This window comes from Talpa europaea (genome assembly GCF_964194135.1).
Source record: "Talpa europaea genome assembly, chromosome: 12".
NCBI classification, from domain to species: domain Eukaryota; kingdom Metazoa; phylum Chordata; class Mammalia; order Eulipotyphla; family Talpidae; genus Talpa; species Talpa europaea.
In genome coordinates this window covers 17,523,194-17,539,598 of record NC_140079.1, presented here as the reverse complement: position 1 = coordinate 17,539,598, position 16,405 = coordinate 17,523,194, and the positions used below count along the sequence as shown (strand labels likewise).

The following is a 16,405-nucleotide window of genomic DNA, read 5'->3' as shown; positions in this document are numbered from 1 at the left end:
CAGGAAATAGTGAGTATCACCCTGGCCAGGGCCACACCAGCCTTGGCCGACTGCCAGCTTGCAGGACATTCCTTCCAAGTGTGGCAGCTCGAACACCCACATGGGTGTTCAGTATAGACACAGTGAGTGAGTGGCAGTTTCACAGGACAGAGATAACCCTTCAACTCAATCCTGAAGGATGAAACCCAGCAAGAAAACATGTCCGGCCATATTTTTAAGACTGTGTTGTACGTGACAGAATATTCCAGAGAAGGGAAATATGTGAGCAGAAGCCAGTGGTAGAAAATGGGTAAATTGGCCAGTTCGGCTGGAGTAATGCCTTAAAAGATACATAGAAGGTAGCCTTGGTTCTGTCTTGGAAAACTCTTTGACAGAAAACACTTGATGAAAGTTAAACCATCCGGCACATCCATGTAAGCACCTCATTAAGGCAGACCTCCTAAAACTCCTGAAGTGAGGTGAACCGGTTGAGGTGCTTTTTTTAAAATTGTAATTGAATATGTGAGTCTCTTTTCAGATAACCTCTCCCCCGTGTCTGCTCTCTTGCAGGTTTGTGTACAGCTCGGGAAAGAAACGGTCGACTCTACACCCACAGTATCTAGCAGCATCGCGCCAAATTGCTGTTGTTTCTCTCCACCCAGAATGTCCTGGCTCCTTCCTCACTCTCGGTTCACCAGTGTGCTGTTCTTTTGGGTTCTGAGGGGGTTTCGCCACGTTTGCTTGTATGACCAAGTCACCAAGGAAATAAACAGGAACTCCATGTTTGCCACCTTTTGTGACAGTGTATCTGGTGTATTTGAGTTGGTGGTTGGCTTTGGTTTGATTTTGGTTGTGTTGTTTGACTTTTCTTCCTTGGTATGTTTTTGTTCGGAGGTGACTTTCCTTCCCTTGTTTCCCTTTCCTTTTTTTCTTTTTTCCTTTCCTTTTTTTGAGACAGAAGAAGAGCAAAGCAGTTAGCCTACAGAGGCCAGGGAACCCAGAGTTCCCCACCTGCCCCTCACCCCCCGCCTCCATTCACAGAGCACCCCTCAGTCCTCTGCATGGCTCTTCCCTGGGAGCAAAAACCAAAGGCTGACATCCTCCAGGCACTTAGAGGCTGGGAAAAGGGAGAGGAGAGGGGGCCAGCTCTGGCCCGTGGAGAGCAAACACAGAACCCCCACGCCTGGCGCCTGGGCGGGTCTTCACTGCTGAGACCCGCTGAGAAATGTGTTGGGCCCAGCCCAGAGCGTATCAGAGCTTGAGCATGGAGACCGAGAGCGGCCTGGCGCGGAGGCGGCCGGGTAGAAAGGCTCCGGGTGCCCTCTCTCTGCTGTAATGCTCAGCTCCCCTCCTGTGACCTGGAAAGGTTCCTGCTGCTTCTCCCCGTGGACTCAACACCCAACAGTGTACACTAGGCTTTTCATGTCACCTTTCATTCTCATTTTATATTGTGCTATGAAAAGGATTATTTCTCCGTATATATATATACACGTGTGTGTGTGTGTGTGTGTGCAGACACACGTATATATATCTCCTTCTCCCTCTCAGCCTCGTCACCACAGCAAGAATAGGAGGTTGTCATGGGTCTCCTTTCTCCTGACCTTTTCCTCCTCTCTGGGCCTCCTCAGCCCCTATTTTACTTCTTGATCATGTAGGAATTGTTTTTGGTAAATGTTGATATTATTGTTATTATTATTAATAAATAAAAACACAAGGATTTTTGTTGAAAAGAGAAATGTTTAACCAGATTCTGTTCTATTTGAATTGTGACTTGCACCTTTTGTTCCAAGGATTTTATTTAGACATTGTAATTGTGAACAGTTCTTCCTCGTGCCAGTGACGGATGTAGTGCTCGCCTTTCCCCAGCTGACGTAGTGCAGACGCAATAGCTACCGTTTGTGTCATTATCTTTACTTTTCTTCACTGTTAGAAACCAAAGTCTTCTCTGCTGGCTGGGGGCTGACAGAGGACCTGGGTTATCTCCTTATGATCTCAAAACAAGAAAGAGATGTGACCTATTCAGACTCTCGATCCTTTTTTCTGGCAGAGGAGAATCCCAGGTCCCCGGCCTCCTCCTCATCTTTCATCCTGAATTTGCACACAAGAAAGCGGGTGCCCAGCATGGCCATCCTGATGTTGCTGACAGGATCCCTGTGTGGCTTGTCCTTCTCACTGACATCGGCAGCTCAGCTCCTGGACCCAGTAGCCCTCGAGTGGATTTCTGCAGTGCAAAAGCCTTTCTTGGGATCAGTCCCGTGTTTCCACGCTCCCCAGTCTCCACTCCACAGGGTGAGGCCACCAACTACTCACCGGAAGGAGGCTCCAAGAAAGCCCCAACAGCTACCGTTTGACTCCTCTGGGCTTGTTCCAACTCCAAGCCCCCTGACTGCCCCCACTCCCCGCGCGCTCAGCCTGTTCTGTTTACATGGTACTGTATTTATGGAAGAGCAGCAACCACCCAGATGAAAGCCAGTGAGCCTATTAACCGTGCCATCTTGCGAACTACACTTTTAAAAGATCATTGCTTTGTATTGTAGTAACCAATATGCGCAGTATATGTTGAATGTATATGAATATACTTTCCTATTTCTGTTCTTTGAAAATGTCAGAAGTATTTTTTCTTTCTCATTTATGTTGAACTAAAAAAGGATTAAAAATATCTTCAGACCCAAGGTGCCATAAGACCCTTATTTAGTCTTTTTTTGTGGGTACCTATGGCTTAAAACTTAGATGGACAGTAGGGGGTTGTGAAAATAAAAACTTGATCATGAGCCGATGTTGATATATATTTGCCTAGTGGTTCGCAGTATCTACCTGGATGAAAGAAGCATCCAAGTGGGTGGAAACCAGAATGCTGGAGACTGAAGAAGTCTACCAAGCTCGGGGTGGGACTTTGAGCAATCCATGATCTCACTCTACCTTATAAAACTAGCATTTTCCGGCAGCCTGAACTCAGCTCTACCAGTGTCCTCTGGCACCCAGCTTGGACTCTGGCCCCTCCGAAGGCTGCATTTGCATTTGCTGAGTCAGATGGAAAGCAGATCCTTGAGAAGGTATTTTTGAAGGTGTGGAAGAGATCCTCAAAGAGTCAGCACAGGCCAAGACCTTTATAGATCCCCGATCATCCTGGTGATAGGATCATCAAGAAAGTGGTAGGATAAATACAGGACTTTTCCCACAACTTTCCCCTTTTTCCACACCTGGACTCCAAAGGGCAAGGTAGAATTTCCAGCAAGATCCCAGGCATGACTAAGGGGCAGCTAACTGAAAGCCTTCTGTGAAGGAAGATTACTGAAGCTGGAAATAGTGAGCTTAGAGAAAAAAGAGGGAGAGGAGGGGAATTGCAAAAGTCCAAGGTGGATGAGAAAGTTGCTGTGAGACTGTTTAGAATGGAGCAAGTTTTCTCAAGAAGAGCTTTCTAGAAATTGAGTCTATACCCACTTGCATGGAAGTCTGTGTGTCTCAAAACTAAACGGATAGACTCAGATGCCTTCCAGCAACTTGTACAACCTTTGCAATAGGTGCCACTCCCTCCTGAAGGCAGCCAGGTCATTTTTGACCAGAAGTAGGATGAGCTTCGAGGAAACCACGCTGCCTCTTGGTTATCAGCCTGGAGATCTGAGTTCAGAAAAATAGAAGCCAGAGTAACATCCCAATGTGGTCTTTCTGACCTGTGCTAGCCCCACCCCACTCCAACTGCATAGATCAAGATTTCAGACACTGGCATGCCTCCCAAAGAACCAGGCCATTGTCTAGACCTTAGTCTGCATGCAGGAGGTCAGATGAGAACCTTGCACTTGATTGGTTACAATGCCCTGCCCTTGGGCCTCAATTGTCACCAGGAGCTGCTTCAAAATAGAAAATATGGTGGGGCACCCTCCTTTTCTTCCCTACTCATTGGGAACCTTCCCAACCCCAAGTCTCTCATCCTGACCTGCACCACATGCTCTTCATGAAATGTTCTGAGCAGGGTCGAGAATACAGGGCCAGTGCTCGAGCATCTTGAATCTCCTGCCAAGGCCCCCTCCTTCAGATGACCCTGTACCATCCTGGTGACCCTTCAGTGTGCCAGTGCCACTCATTGAGCAAATATTTGTTGAGTGTCTGGTATGTGCCAGGCCTAACAGGGGACAGAGTCCTTCCGGAGCAGACAACTGAGTACGGCATTGGGACAAATTGTGAAATGAGTTGCTAATCATTCTGAGCAAAATCCACTCCTGTGGTCAGGGGCCCTAGCTGTAGTCAGGGGACCCGGAGCTGGCCACCCACTTCCCACTCCCTAAATGCTTACTCTGGAGACTCCTAAAATCAGGGAAAGAGGGTGGTGGAACTAAGGCCTACCTGGTGGACTTTGCACCCACTAAATAGCTGGCCCATTTGATGCCTCAAACCATGGCTAGCTGCCCCTTGAGGCTGATTCTGAGATGCCCTCAGATTGTTCCTGCTGGTGGCTTTTCCACAGGCCTCTGTCCAGAAAGATTTCCTTTCCAAAAGTGTTAGCAATAAGGAATTTGGGCTAATTTAAGTCAGATCTCTTAGGTGAGATGGAGTAGACACACTAGTGAGTCAGAATATAGAAAGAGGCGCTCCTGCAGGGCAAGAAGCTGTCAAACAGCACTCCCTGGCCCAATGCCTTGAACCCAGAACCAGAAAGCTGAGGTCTCTGGGCAGAGCACAGCGGCTGTGGGAATGGGGGCAAGGCGATGGGGTGTGAGCTGCCAACAGGCAACCATCAAAGATCTAGAAGGCCTCCTGATCCCCAGTTCTACCAACACCAAATCCTAATGACTGAAGGACTCTGGAGAGCGCTTAGCTGCACCCTTCTCACAGCCGAGATAACATGAAAAATATCTGGCCTGCGGGACTGACATGAGCATGCTTTGGCCATTAAGACTCTGGATATTGGGCCTCCCTGGTGGCGCAGCGGTTGAGCGCTGGGTTGCGAAGCTGCCTCTGAGGCACTGGTTCGATCCCCGGCTGCTCCCCGGCCACTGCAGGAGGGTCCTGCATGGTGCACAGACCTCTCCTGCCGCCCGCTGCTCCCCTCAGCAGTGTCCTTCGGTCCTTCTGCCTGCTCTGCTCCCCGCTCTGGCTCTGGTGAATTCTCTCACCCTCCCGCGCTTCTGACTGTACCCAGTGCTTGTATAAACAAAACAAACAAACAAATAAATAAATAAACAAACATGCCTCTATTAAAAAAAAAAAAAGACTCTGGATATTAAGTTTAGCCATACTTATCATTTCCATAAGAAACTAAGGAATTAAACAGTGGCAAGTATCTTGGTACCTAGCCGGTAGGCTTCCAAGATCCCTTTACAACTGACTGGGACAAGCTCTACCTCCAAAAAGAAAGGGACCTCTCTTGGGCTGAGACACCAAGAGCGGCCCCAGAAGATGACCAGTCCCCCCTCCTCACAGCCAGGGCTGGCCAAGTGGCAGCCCAGGCGGCCCGCCCACAGAGGCTCCTCCCTCTATGCAGGGTCCCACAGAGGTGCCTCGCTGCCTGAGCCTCTGCAAGTCAGGGCCAAGCAGATAAAAGGCAATTCCCTGCCTTCCCCCATTGCTGCTGCCAGAAGCCAAGGTCCTAGCTCTGGACTTCAAGGTCTTAGCTTAACACCCCATCTCCAGGTTCTCATACTCCCATCTGCACAGTGCCGCTGGCCATGTAAGGGAACAGCCACGGCTTCCAGGGATCTGGACATGACCGTCTGGGGAGTGGGGGAAAAGGAGATTTTGCCTGTCAACTGTTACTGAGGAGAGAGCCTATTCTACTAACAGATAAGAAAGTGAGGTGTGGGGAGATTAAGGAACTTGCCCAAGGCCACACGGCTAATAGCGGGCAGAGCTGGGATTCAAACCTAAGACAGTCAAGATTCAAAAGCTTTCTTCTCTGAGGGGATAGGCCCAGGGCCCAGCCATTCCAGGACCTGGCCGTCAGCAGCCCCACGGAGTTTCCCGGGTGGATGGCTCAAGACACATTTCTGTCCTGAGTCCTAAGTCCAGAGACCTGGTTTCTAAATCCAGGCCTGCCTCTAACTCCCTGGGAGACCAGACACTGGGTAAATTCCTCAGCTCTCTTCAGGTTCCTCATTGGGAAGATGGTGGCGTGGAGAAGCTGGAGCAGCTGTTCTAGAGTGTCCTCCGCTTGGACACTCACCGGTTCTGTGACTCAGCTCATCAGTGACCTGGGCTGGAGGTCCTGGGTCTTCCACAAGAAGCCTTATCAAGCTGTGCTGTGAGCACAGCAGGCACTCAGCACTTCACGCTGACAGGAGCTTACCTGGTCCCCAACAGCCCTGGCCATTCTCATCTCCATTTTACTGACAAGACAGAGGGAGGCGATATAACTCATGATCCTCCTCCAGGATTTTGCAAGTTGGAGACAAAATGAAATGAGAAACCAGGTTCCGGTTTCCATCGGTCTCTCTCTCCCACAGGACCCCTGGATGCTCACCTGTGTACGGCCCAACATGCATATGAACAGACACATTTTTCCATTTAAGTGACTCCCCTTTATTCTGCCATGATGCCTTTTTTGGTGTTAAAAATCTTTCCTGTTGTGAAGTGCTGGTCACTTAGATGGTCGGGGCTGGGGGCGGCCAGTGGGTAATTTTTAGGTGACAAGATAAACTTTGCATTGGTTGCTAGAATTTGTTCTGAAAGGTCAGAATTTTGTTCTGAAATCTCAAAGTCTGGGAGCCATTGGGCACCCCCACTCTCCTGGGCAGCTGCCTGGCACACACAGCTTCCCTCAGATTACAGGTCCGGAAGGTCTGCAAGGGCTTGGGGGAGGCTGTGAGGACCTGTTAGGAGAAGAAATGGAAAGAACTGCTGGTGCGAGGACTGCCTGCTTCTTGGGTGGTGGAGGGGCCAGGGTGGGTGTGAAATAATCTCTGTGGGATGCAGGGAGGACTCTCCTGAGAGGAGGAGCCGGCCCGGGCCAGCACGTGTCTCTTCCCTCTCTCCCCTCCCCTGCTACGCTGGTGCCATGAACAATGACAGCACACATCCGCTGTGGAAGAGAAGGGGATGGGGCAGGTGACCCCAATGCTGGGGACCAGCACACCCGCAACAACGCCTCCCACCCCCACTGAACCCTTGATCCCTGGCCATGCAGCCCCCGCAGCTTCCTGTTTGCCCACTCTATTTGCCTGGCCCCGGGGACAGTGCTGATCCTTGAACTCTAAGTTCCACATGGCCAGGACCAGTGAGCTGCAGCAGGGACAGGGCTGGCCTTATCAGCCTTGCAGCCCAGCCCCTGCCTGGAGACATAAATAGGGCCTGGGAGAGCTGGCGCTCAGAGGCCGCTGGACACTGGAGGTAAGTGCTGCTGCTGCTCCCCCTTATTCTCTGAGCCCCCCTGCTCTGGTGTTTGAGACTTGGGCTCTGGAACCCAATTCCAGACTCTGCCCCAGGCTGGGGCTCAGGATGCCTGAGGTTGCCCTAGCTGCAGTGAGTGGAGGAACATGTGGCTTCTCCCTGCTAGAGGCCTGTCCACTCAGCCAGGTTCTTCTCCTGCAGGTCGCTCACATCCATCAGGATGAAAGCCGTAGTGCTGACCTTGGCCGTGCTCTTCCTCACGGGTAGGTGCCCTCCAACCTAGGGAGCCAACTATGCAGTGCCGGGGGGTGTGAGGGGGTGAGTGGCTTTTCCCCTAAGCCCCTTTGGTCCACCCTCCCGGCACAGGGGGGAGCATTACTCAGTCTTCCATCTACCCTGTCACCAAGCCTGGCATTTCAGCTCAGATGTCAGCCCAGGACTGGCCTGATCTAGGTCTTCCCCTTTGCCCCCAGGGAGCCAGGCTCGGCATTTCATGCAGCAAGATGTACCCCAGTACTCTTGGGAGCAAGTGAAGGACACGATCGCTATGCTTGTGGACTCAGCCAAGGACAGTGGCAGAGACCGTATGGCCGAGTTTGACGCCTCCGGTGTGGGAAAACAGCTCAAGTAAGGATGCAGCTGGGGTGTGGGGAGTGGGGGCAGGGGTGACAGGCCCTGGGGAATAAAGAGGCCTAGAAAAGGGAGGAAGGTGTAGTAGCTAGATGGCCAAATCCCTTCCTGCTATTTGATGGCCCCACAGAAGGCCTGGATGGAGTAACAGGAATGTTGGAATGCCACAGCCCCCCAGTGAGCACAGGCCTGTGCTGCCGCCTATCCTCACAGCTCCAGGCTTCACGTGCACGTGCCATAAGCCCCTTGCCATCCCTTACTACCTCCCCTGCTCCTGCCCAGCCACGGGGCTGGCTGTCTTCAGGGAAGAGAGTGGACTGGGAACATAAAGATGAGGTTCTTAAAAAGCCCAGCTCTGGGGCAGACAAGACTGGGCACCAAACACGGCTGTTTCCGGAGAGCCTCAGTATGTCAGTACAACTGCGGGGAGGGGGCACTGGATGAGAAAACACAGGAGAAGCTCAGCCCAGGCGTGGCCTACCTCCACTGCACACTCAGGGCAGGTGTTGCCCAGACCTCCCCGCGGGGCAGCTGAGGCTCTGGGCCTGCAGCTGCGGGGAGGCCACTCCTGAGCCACTCCCTCCCTCTCCATCCCCCTTCAGCCTGCATCTCGCCGACCACTGGGACACTCTGAGCACCACCCTCTCCAAGCTGCGCGAACAGATAGGCCCAGCCACCAAGGACCTATTTGATAAACTCGAAAAGGACGCAGCGGGGCTGAAGCAGGCGTTGGACAAGGACGTGGAGTTGGTGAGGCAGAAGGTGCAGCCCTACCTGGACGACTTCCAAAGCAGGGTGCAGGAGGAGCTGGACCTCTACCGCCAGAAGGTGGCGCCGCTGACCGAGGAGTACCGGGAGAAGGCGCGCCAGAAGCTGCAGGAGCTGCAGGAGAAGCTGGCTCCCTTCAACGAGAAGCTGCGCGAGGGCGTGCGCACCCATGTGGACGCGCTGCGAGCCAGCGTGGCCCCCTACAGCGAGGAGGCGCGCCAGATGCTGGCCAGCCGCCTGGAGGAGCTCAAGAAGGAGGGCCTGGGCGAGTACCCCGCCAAGGCCGCTGAGCATCTGAAGGCGTTCGGCGAGAGGGCCAAGCCCACGCTGGAAAACGTCCGCCAGGACCTACAGCCCTTGTTTGAGACCCTGAAGGCCGCCTTCCTGACCGCCGTCGAAGACGCCCAGAAGCAGCTGAGCGCCGCGTGAGAAGCCTGACGCCCCTGCGACTCCTCTAGGCCTGGAACCCCAGCTGGGGGGAGGGACTCCTTGGGGTTCCTGTTTCCATCTTTCTGTTTCTTAGAATAAACATTTCCAAAGTGGGACGTGGCTTCTTTCTTTGGGGAGGTTGGGGGCCAGGGGGCCGACCGCTGCAGGGGATGCTCTGGGAGTGGCCTGGGCCTTGGTCCACGCATGGGGCTGCCTGTGTTGATGGATTCTTTTTTTTTTTTAAGATTTTTATTTATTTATTTATTCATTCATTCATTCATTCATTCATTCAAGCACTCGTGCAGCCAGAAGCGCGGGAGGGAGAGAGAATTCACCAGAGCCAGAGCGGGGAGCAGAGCAGGCAGAAGGACCGAAGTACACTGCTGAGGGGAGCAGCGGGCAGCAGGAGAGGTCTGCGCGCCATGTGGGACCCTCCTCCGGTGGCCGGGGAGCAGCCGGGGATTGAACCAGCGCCGCAGAGGCTGCGGGCAGCTTCACAACCCAGCGCTCAACCGCTGCGCCACCGGGGAGGCCCTGTGTTGATTGATTCTCCGGCGCATCAACGCGGGCCCCTCAGGGAGGGCGGGTCTGCCAGGCCCTGGCTGCTTCGGACCCCTCTCCTCAGAGAGCCCGCACAGACAGGACATCACAGAGGAATGGGCAAAGCGACAGATAAGCCAAGGTCAGCACCCTGAAAGAGCCCAAACAAGAAGTGGAGTAAGTCCTGTCTGAGGGGCTCCGGAGACAGGTGTGGCTTTGTTGGGGAGGGGGTGTCTCTGTGCACAGTGGCCCTGGACTGGCTCACAGAGCGCTTTGGGATGGGAAGGGTCCCAGCAGGTTCAGATGAAGAGCTTGGAGCTTGCTCCTTCCTCTGTGAATTCAAAAAAATGCTTCCATCAACGTTTCTCTTTTTGGCACAAAAGCACTTCTACCCTGCACTGTTTCCTGGGGACAGCTGTGCAAGCCAGCCATCCCACTCAGGGGCTCCAAGCCCTGCCACCCCCTCTTTCTGCCAGCTCTGACTTGAGTAAGAAAAAGGAATCACCACCGGGCCTCCCCTGGTGGCGCAGGCGGTTGAGCGCAGTGCTGTGAAGCTGTCCGCAGCCTCTGCGGCGCCAGTTCCGAGCCGGCCCATCGGGAAGGGTCCCACATGGCGCGGCAGACCTCTCCTGTCTTGCCTGCTGCTCCCCTCAGCAGTGTATTTCGGTCAGTCTGCCTGTTCTCCCCGCTCTGGCTCTGGTGAACCCTCTTGTTCTCCTGTGCATCTGGCCTGTACCCCAGTTCTTATATAAATAAATAAATAAATTTTAAAAAAAAGAATCACCACCACCTCTTACAGGTAATTAGCATGTTTTGTTTCCAAGATGCTGTTGTATCTGTCATCTCCCTGAATTCTTCCCTGAGCCCTGGGTAGGTGCCGCTAAATCCGTGGTGTGCATGAGGAGGCCAAAAATGAAGATGTGAAGTCTCTTGCCAAGGCTGAAGTACTGGGTTGCCCTTTTTAGACCCATTTGCCCACTGGGCATTCAGATTATTAAAAAAACTAAAAGCATGGGGCCAGGCACTCAAGTTGGGATGAGTATACACCCCCCCCCCATACACACACATTTTCACATAGCTTCCTGTCCACAGCTGGCTCCTCCTTCACACTCAGGTGTGTACACCCCCATGTGCATGTACATGGCTAAGAAGCATCTTCATGGAACCTTCCCTGCCCTCTCCCCTGCAGGCCTTTTGCCCCCTGGTGCAGGATGCTGGATAATCTGCCTTTCCTCTGTCCGTTTCCAGTCTATCTCAATAACCTGTTGGCCAGAGCAGTGGCCTTTTTCATTTCTAACCATCCAGAGCACCAGCAGCAAGTGTCAGCTCAGATTTGGGTGAAAACATTTTCTAGGTGTGGGTGCTGGGATCCAGGACCCATTTGGGCCAGAAGAAAAATCCCAGTAGATTTCCAGAGAGAGAGAACAGATGTCTTGAGTTGGGGCTAGATATATGAAGCCAAGATGTGTCCTGTGCCCTCTGACACCTGCCGTAAGAGTAACCAAACTTCTTTCTGTGTCATCTGAGCAGAAAGCATATGTGCAGCTGACCTGAGCTTGCGGCCTGGGATGCTGTGACCTTGGGCCGGTGCCTTCACTTTGCTGAACCCTGGCTTTTTCATCACAGGAGTGGGGTGGGAGTGGGGGAGCGGCTGGTCAAGTACTCTGATTCTGGAACTCTCTAGCATGAACATCTATTGGATGTGGGGGACACAGGGACCAGTCTCTGCTGGGGTGAACTTGTATTCTTCCTTGGCTTACAGGACACTGACCACCTACCCCAAAGGCAATCCTGGTTCCCAGAAGACAATCAGCTCAGTCATTAGCGACAATGGCAGTCCTTTACCAGACTCCGTTCTCTTGACAGATCAGAAAGTAACAGAAAGTAAGGCTGCTGTAGAGTGACAGGGCCGAGACTTGTATCGGCCCTTACTCCAACCACTACCCCATCTGACCCCCTTCCTCAAATGTGCTTGGGAAGGCCAGGCAGCCAGGGTGGTATGAGTCAGCTCCATAATTCTGGTGAACATGCCCATCTCAACTCCAAGGATGACATAAAAATGCCAGGACCATGGCTAGCACAAAGCACACACTCCAGCCATGTTGCACAGCATTTGACAGTTTATCAGAGCATTTTCAAAATGATTAGCTGGTTTGCTCCTGCCCGGGTAGGTAGGGTCATTCCTATCTTATAGGTGAAGAAACTCGCCTGGATGCCACCCAGCTAGAAAGAGGTAGGTAAGGCCCAGGCCTGCCCACCACATAGCCCCAACCCAGTCTCATGCCCACACATACATGGCACACCCTGCAGACGGCAGCTTCTTGTCCAGCTTTATTAGGAGGATAGCTCGCCTGGGGGTGGGCTGGGGCTGGGGGAGGTGGGGGGCACTGAGAACGCTGTCCCTTCCAGTGATTTATGGTCAGCCCTGCAGGTCATGGGACCCAAGGAGCTGGCAGGATGGATGGGCAGGCAGACTTGGGGTGTTGAGGTCTCAGACATCTTCAGAGGGTACAACTGGTGTGGCCTCAGGGGCAGGAACCCAGAAATCGGAGAACGTGTCCGTAAACGTGCTCCAGTAGTCTTTCAGGGAGGTGAAGCGACCTGTCATCCAGCCCCTGGGGGTTAAATCAGGAAGGAACAGCAACAGAAGTGGGGGTGAGAGCTTGTCTGTAGGCTGCACAACCATGCCCCCTCACATCCACATGGCATCTCCCTCCATCTGCTCAACCTCACCCAGCCACACCCTTGAGACCTCCAGCAGGGATCCCCTACAGTTGTCACCCCAGACAGAGAGCTGCCGAGGTGGTGATGGGACCCCAGCACCAGTCCAGCCCACATTTCTCCAGGCTGGGGTGAAACTTTGTATTGTCAGGGCCAGAAGCAAGCTGGAGAGGAGTGGCTGAGTGGGGAGATGGTAAGCTCAGGGCTGTGCTGTCCTGGGTGAAGGGCACCCCCTAGTGTTGCCAACCCAATGACAGGGTTGGGCAGGGGAGACAGTCTCTCTCAGTTGGAAAAAACATCAGAGGATTGATTAGCTGTGTGGTCTGGAGCAGGTCACTTAACCTCTCTGAGTCTTGATGTTCTCATTGGCAAAATGGGAAACCAAATACTGAGTGTGAACGCCTCTGCTGAGGAAAGGTAGCCCGTGCTAGAGGAGTGGGAGGTGGAGGGACAATGAAGGAGAGGGTGGCCTGGAGGCTGCAGGGGGGATGGAGTCCAGCCTCTGTCCTCTCCCTCACAGGAGCCTAAGGAAGCCCCGCGAGGAACCCCAGGTTATAGATGAGAACGTGGTCCTGCCTGGTCTACTGCCAGGTGCTTGCCAAGTTGGGGGCAGGTGGGAGCTGAGTGAGCTGACGCCTAGGACAGGGAAGTGACTGTGATGCATACCTGGCCTGCTGGGCCACCTGGGAGCTCTGCATGCTGCTCAGAGCATCCTGGGCCTTCTTGGTGGCTTGCTCCATGTAGCCCTGCATAAAGCCCAGGAGGGAGGCATCTTCTTCCTCCAAAGCTCCTGTGGGCAGAGCAGGACTGAGTGGGGTGATCAGCCCCAGGGAACCCTGCCCAGCACCCCCCAGGGCCTGGCGTCCCCAAGCCACCTCCCAAGCTTGCCTCCCCCACCTTGCCCCCAGCCCAGCCCCAAGCTGCTTACGGGCAGAGGCCAGGAGCACCAGGAAGGCAGCAACGAGGAGGACCCGGGGCTGCATGGCACGTCTGTTCCTGCCAGGAAGTGTCCGGTGAGTGGTACCCCCAAGTCCCCCCCACAAGCCCTGCCTCTGAGCTCCTTCCTGGAGAAGTGGTGTGGCCTTTAAGGTTGCCCCTGAGTTGGGTGAAGCCGGGAGAAGAGGTAACCCGCTCCCAGGCTAATCTGGGGAGAGGAAGAGCTTTCAGCCAGGAAATTCGGGGTGACCCAGGCAAGAGAGAGGGAATGGGTAGGATGGAGCAGAAACCCCTTCAGACCAGGAATCAAAGGTTTGGGCCTGATTTCTGCCACTAACATGCTGAGCACCTTGGGTTCTATCCCTGCCCCTTTGTCAGCCTCAGTTTTTCTGCCTGGGGAAGGACCAGGCCATATAAAGCCGCTTCTGGCCCGGAACATGCAGCATGAGGGTGGATATGGAGCCAGTCCCCCCAGTTCTGCCTCCACACTGTGTAGCTTTGGGCTTGGTTTACTCCAGTCTGCATTGGAAGGGGGTGACAAACACCCCTGAGGCAAGCTCTCCCGCCCGGCTTCGTGGCTGGGCCCAGCAGAGACCCCCTCTGACCCCCTCCATCCTGCTTCCTTCCCCCGTCTCCCTCCCTCTGCCCTCCCCAGGGGCATTACCTGGAGCAGCTGCCTCTTGGGATGAACTGAATAGACAGACAAGAGGGTTCTGACCTGTTTTATATCGTCCCCAGGGCAGCGGGCACTGAGGGCCCGGTGAGCCGGCCAAAGGTCACCTGCTGACCAGTCTAGACCAGGGTCTGAGGCAGGGTGGCCAGATGCAGCCAGGCCTGCTGGGAGAGTTGAGAAATCCCTAAGGGGCTGTGGGTGCCCACTCTGCTCTTCTGCCACCCCTGCCATGTAGATGGGCTCAGGAGCTGGGGGTGTCTGGAGTCTGGGAGAGCCCTTTCCTCCCAAGGAACCTGGCATTCCAGGGAGAAGCTGCTGAGATGGGAGAAGAGCTTGGGGCCAAGCCAGGGGCCTCTGGGCTCACCCCAGCCCGCCACACTTAGTTCTTAAGTCTTTCCTTCCCCTGCCTCCAAACCGTGAAAACAGCCTGGAAGTGGGGCTGGGGTGGGGTGAGGGGGCGATGAACTCCCTCAGACTGGGGAACAGCTCCGTGTACTAGAAAGGGGTCCAGAGTGAAGTCACAGAAGACCATGGGCAGAGGTTGGTGTGTGTGGGTACAAAGCGGCGCTCACACAGCCCCCTCCCTGGCGTCTCCATTTCTGGACTTCAGTCCCAGTTGCCGCTTACCCAGAAGCCTCGGCAAGCTGAGCCCAGGGCAGGGGTTGGTGGGAGAAGGGCAAAGGCTGCTTGAGCCCAAGGCCTTTGCCCCTCCCCGCCTCCCACCCTCCTCACCTTGCCCTCTGGACCCACTGATAAGATTTCATGGGGAGCAGCGGGGCTCACCGCTGGGCCCCTCCCCTATACTGCAGCAGCTGAGTCTGATTCCCTCCCCTTGGGCCTTGGGCTGTGCACTTGAAAGCAGTCCTCATGGCGTCCTGCTGGGCGGGCCACCGGAGGGGACAAGGTCTGGGAGGGAGAGGGCACAGAGCTGCTTGCAGGGGTGGCCCAGCAGGGACCCTGTCCTATCCAGGAGAGGCCCGGGGCCCTCAGATGAACCGTTCCCTGGCCCATGCCAGGCACTGCTGCCTGGATGGCAGGATCTGGGGGCTCTGTTGTCTGGAGATTAAAACTTTGCATCAAGACATCCTCGGAAAAAAAAAGGGGGGGCCTCCCCTGGTGGTGCAGCGGTTGAGCGCTGGCCTGCAAGGCTGCCTGCAGCCTCTGCAGCGCTGGCTCGATCCCCGGTCACCGGTGAGGGTCCCACAAAAAAAAAAAAAAGACATCCTCGGGTTCAATGACACGTTTGACGATTGCGCATCTCACCTGGGACCAGAGATCTAAGCTCTCAGAGCCACCACTCTCCCCTTTGTTTTTTTTTTTTTTTTTTAAAGATTTATTTATTTATTTATACGAGCACTGGGTACAGTCAGAAGCGCAGGAGGGTGAGAGGATTCACCAGAGCCAAAGTGGGGAGCAGAGCAGGCAGAAGGACCGAAGTACACTGCTGAGGGGAGCAGCGGGCGGCAGGAGAGGTCTGCGCGCCATATGGGACCCTCCTTCGGTGGCCGGGGAGCAGCCAGGGAGCTGCCAGGGATCGAACTGGCGCTGCAGAGGCTGTGGGCAGCTTCCAGCCCAGTGCTCAACCACTGCGCCACTGGGGAGACCCCACTCTTCCCTTTGTAAACCCCAGTGTGCCAGCTACTGAGAGGTAAATGAGACCGCAAAGCAGGTGGTCCATGGAGAGGGCTTGGGAAATCTCTCCCCCTTGCTCCCAAACACCTTCCCCTTCCCTCAGATAGCATAGGCCAAAGGTAGGAGGAGCCTCCACTCTGGAAACAGAGCTGTTGGCAGGCAGCCATCACCTCAGGAAGAAATAACTAACCCCGACATGGGAACTCAGACCTCTAAGAAAGTGGCCTGGTCCTACCCTCAGAATCCTTTTCCTCAGGTTGAGACTTGAATTTCTCTATTGGAGATTCATTCCTTTGACTGAGTTTTGTTTTCTGACAAAATGCAAGTCGATTCCTGTGAAGTAGATATTATAACCTCCACTCCACAGGTGAAGAACCTAAGGCTCAAAGCTGCACACACAGCTCATCAGTAATAGAGCTGGGAACAAATACCCATCTAGTACCAAACAGCGTGGGGAGAGAGATAAGCCCTTTGGGGCTTTATTAGCCACTGACACCAGAGTAACTCAGTTCCGGGTCTTCTTCTGAGCACACATGCTGGAGATGGGGTGGGAGGGAAGGAAGGTGATTGAATAGGCCACTGAAGGATTTGGGGATAGTAGGTCAACTCTGCTCACTTTCCTCTTCTGTTCTGGTGTCTTCCTCAACCCTGGAGCTGGAGCCACATGGGAATCCAGATTGCAGGCTGGGTTGGACTGCGGTGGCCTTGGCCCTGGGCATGCTAGAATATGCTGGCTGGATCCCTTCATCCCTATCAGCAACCTTTCCGTGGGTGTGT

At 54.2% G+C, this 16,405-nt stretch overlaps 2 protein-coding genes across 2 annotated transcripts; one reads left to right on the top strand and one right to left on the bottom strand.

Moving 5' to 3' along the window:
• Positions 1-7,519: 7,519 nt before the first annotated feature.
• APOA1 (apolipoprotein A1) lies at positions 7,520-9,126 on the top strand (the record flags this gene model as incomplete). Its single annotated transcript, XM_084249830.1, has 3 exons — positions 7,520-7,562; positions 7,773-7,926; positions 8,532-9,126. 3 exons carry the CDS (start codon positions 7,520-7,522, stop codon positions 9,124-9,126), a joined length of 792 nt encoding a protein of 263 aa, XP_084105956.1.
• A 3,031-nt stretch (positions 9,127-12,157) lies between these two features.
• APOC3 (apolipoprotein C3) lies at positions 12,158-13,370 on the bottom strand (the record flags this gene model as incomplete). Its single annotated transcript, XM_084249829.1, has 3 exons — positions 12,158-12,281; positions 13,054-13,177; positions 13,316-13,370. 3 exons carry the CDS (start codon positions 13,368-13,370, stop codon positions 12,158-12,160), a joined length of 303 nt encoding a protein of 100 aa, XP_084105955.1.
• Positions 13,371-16,405: the final 3,035 nt, after the last annotated feature.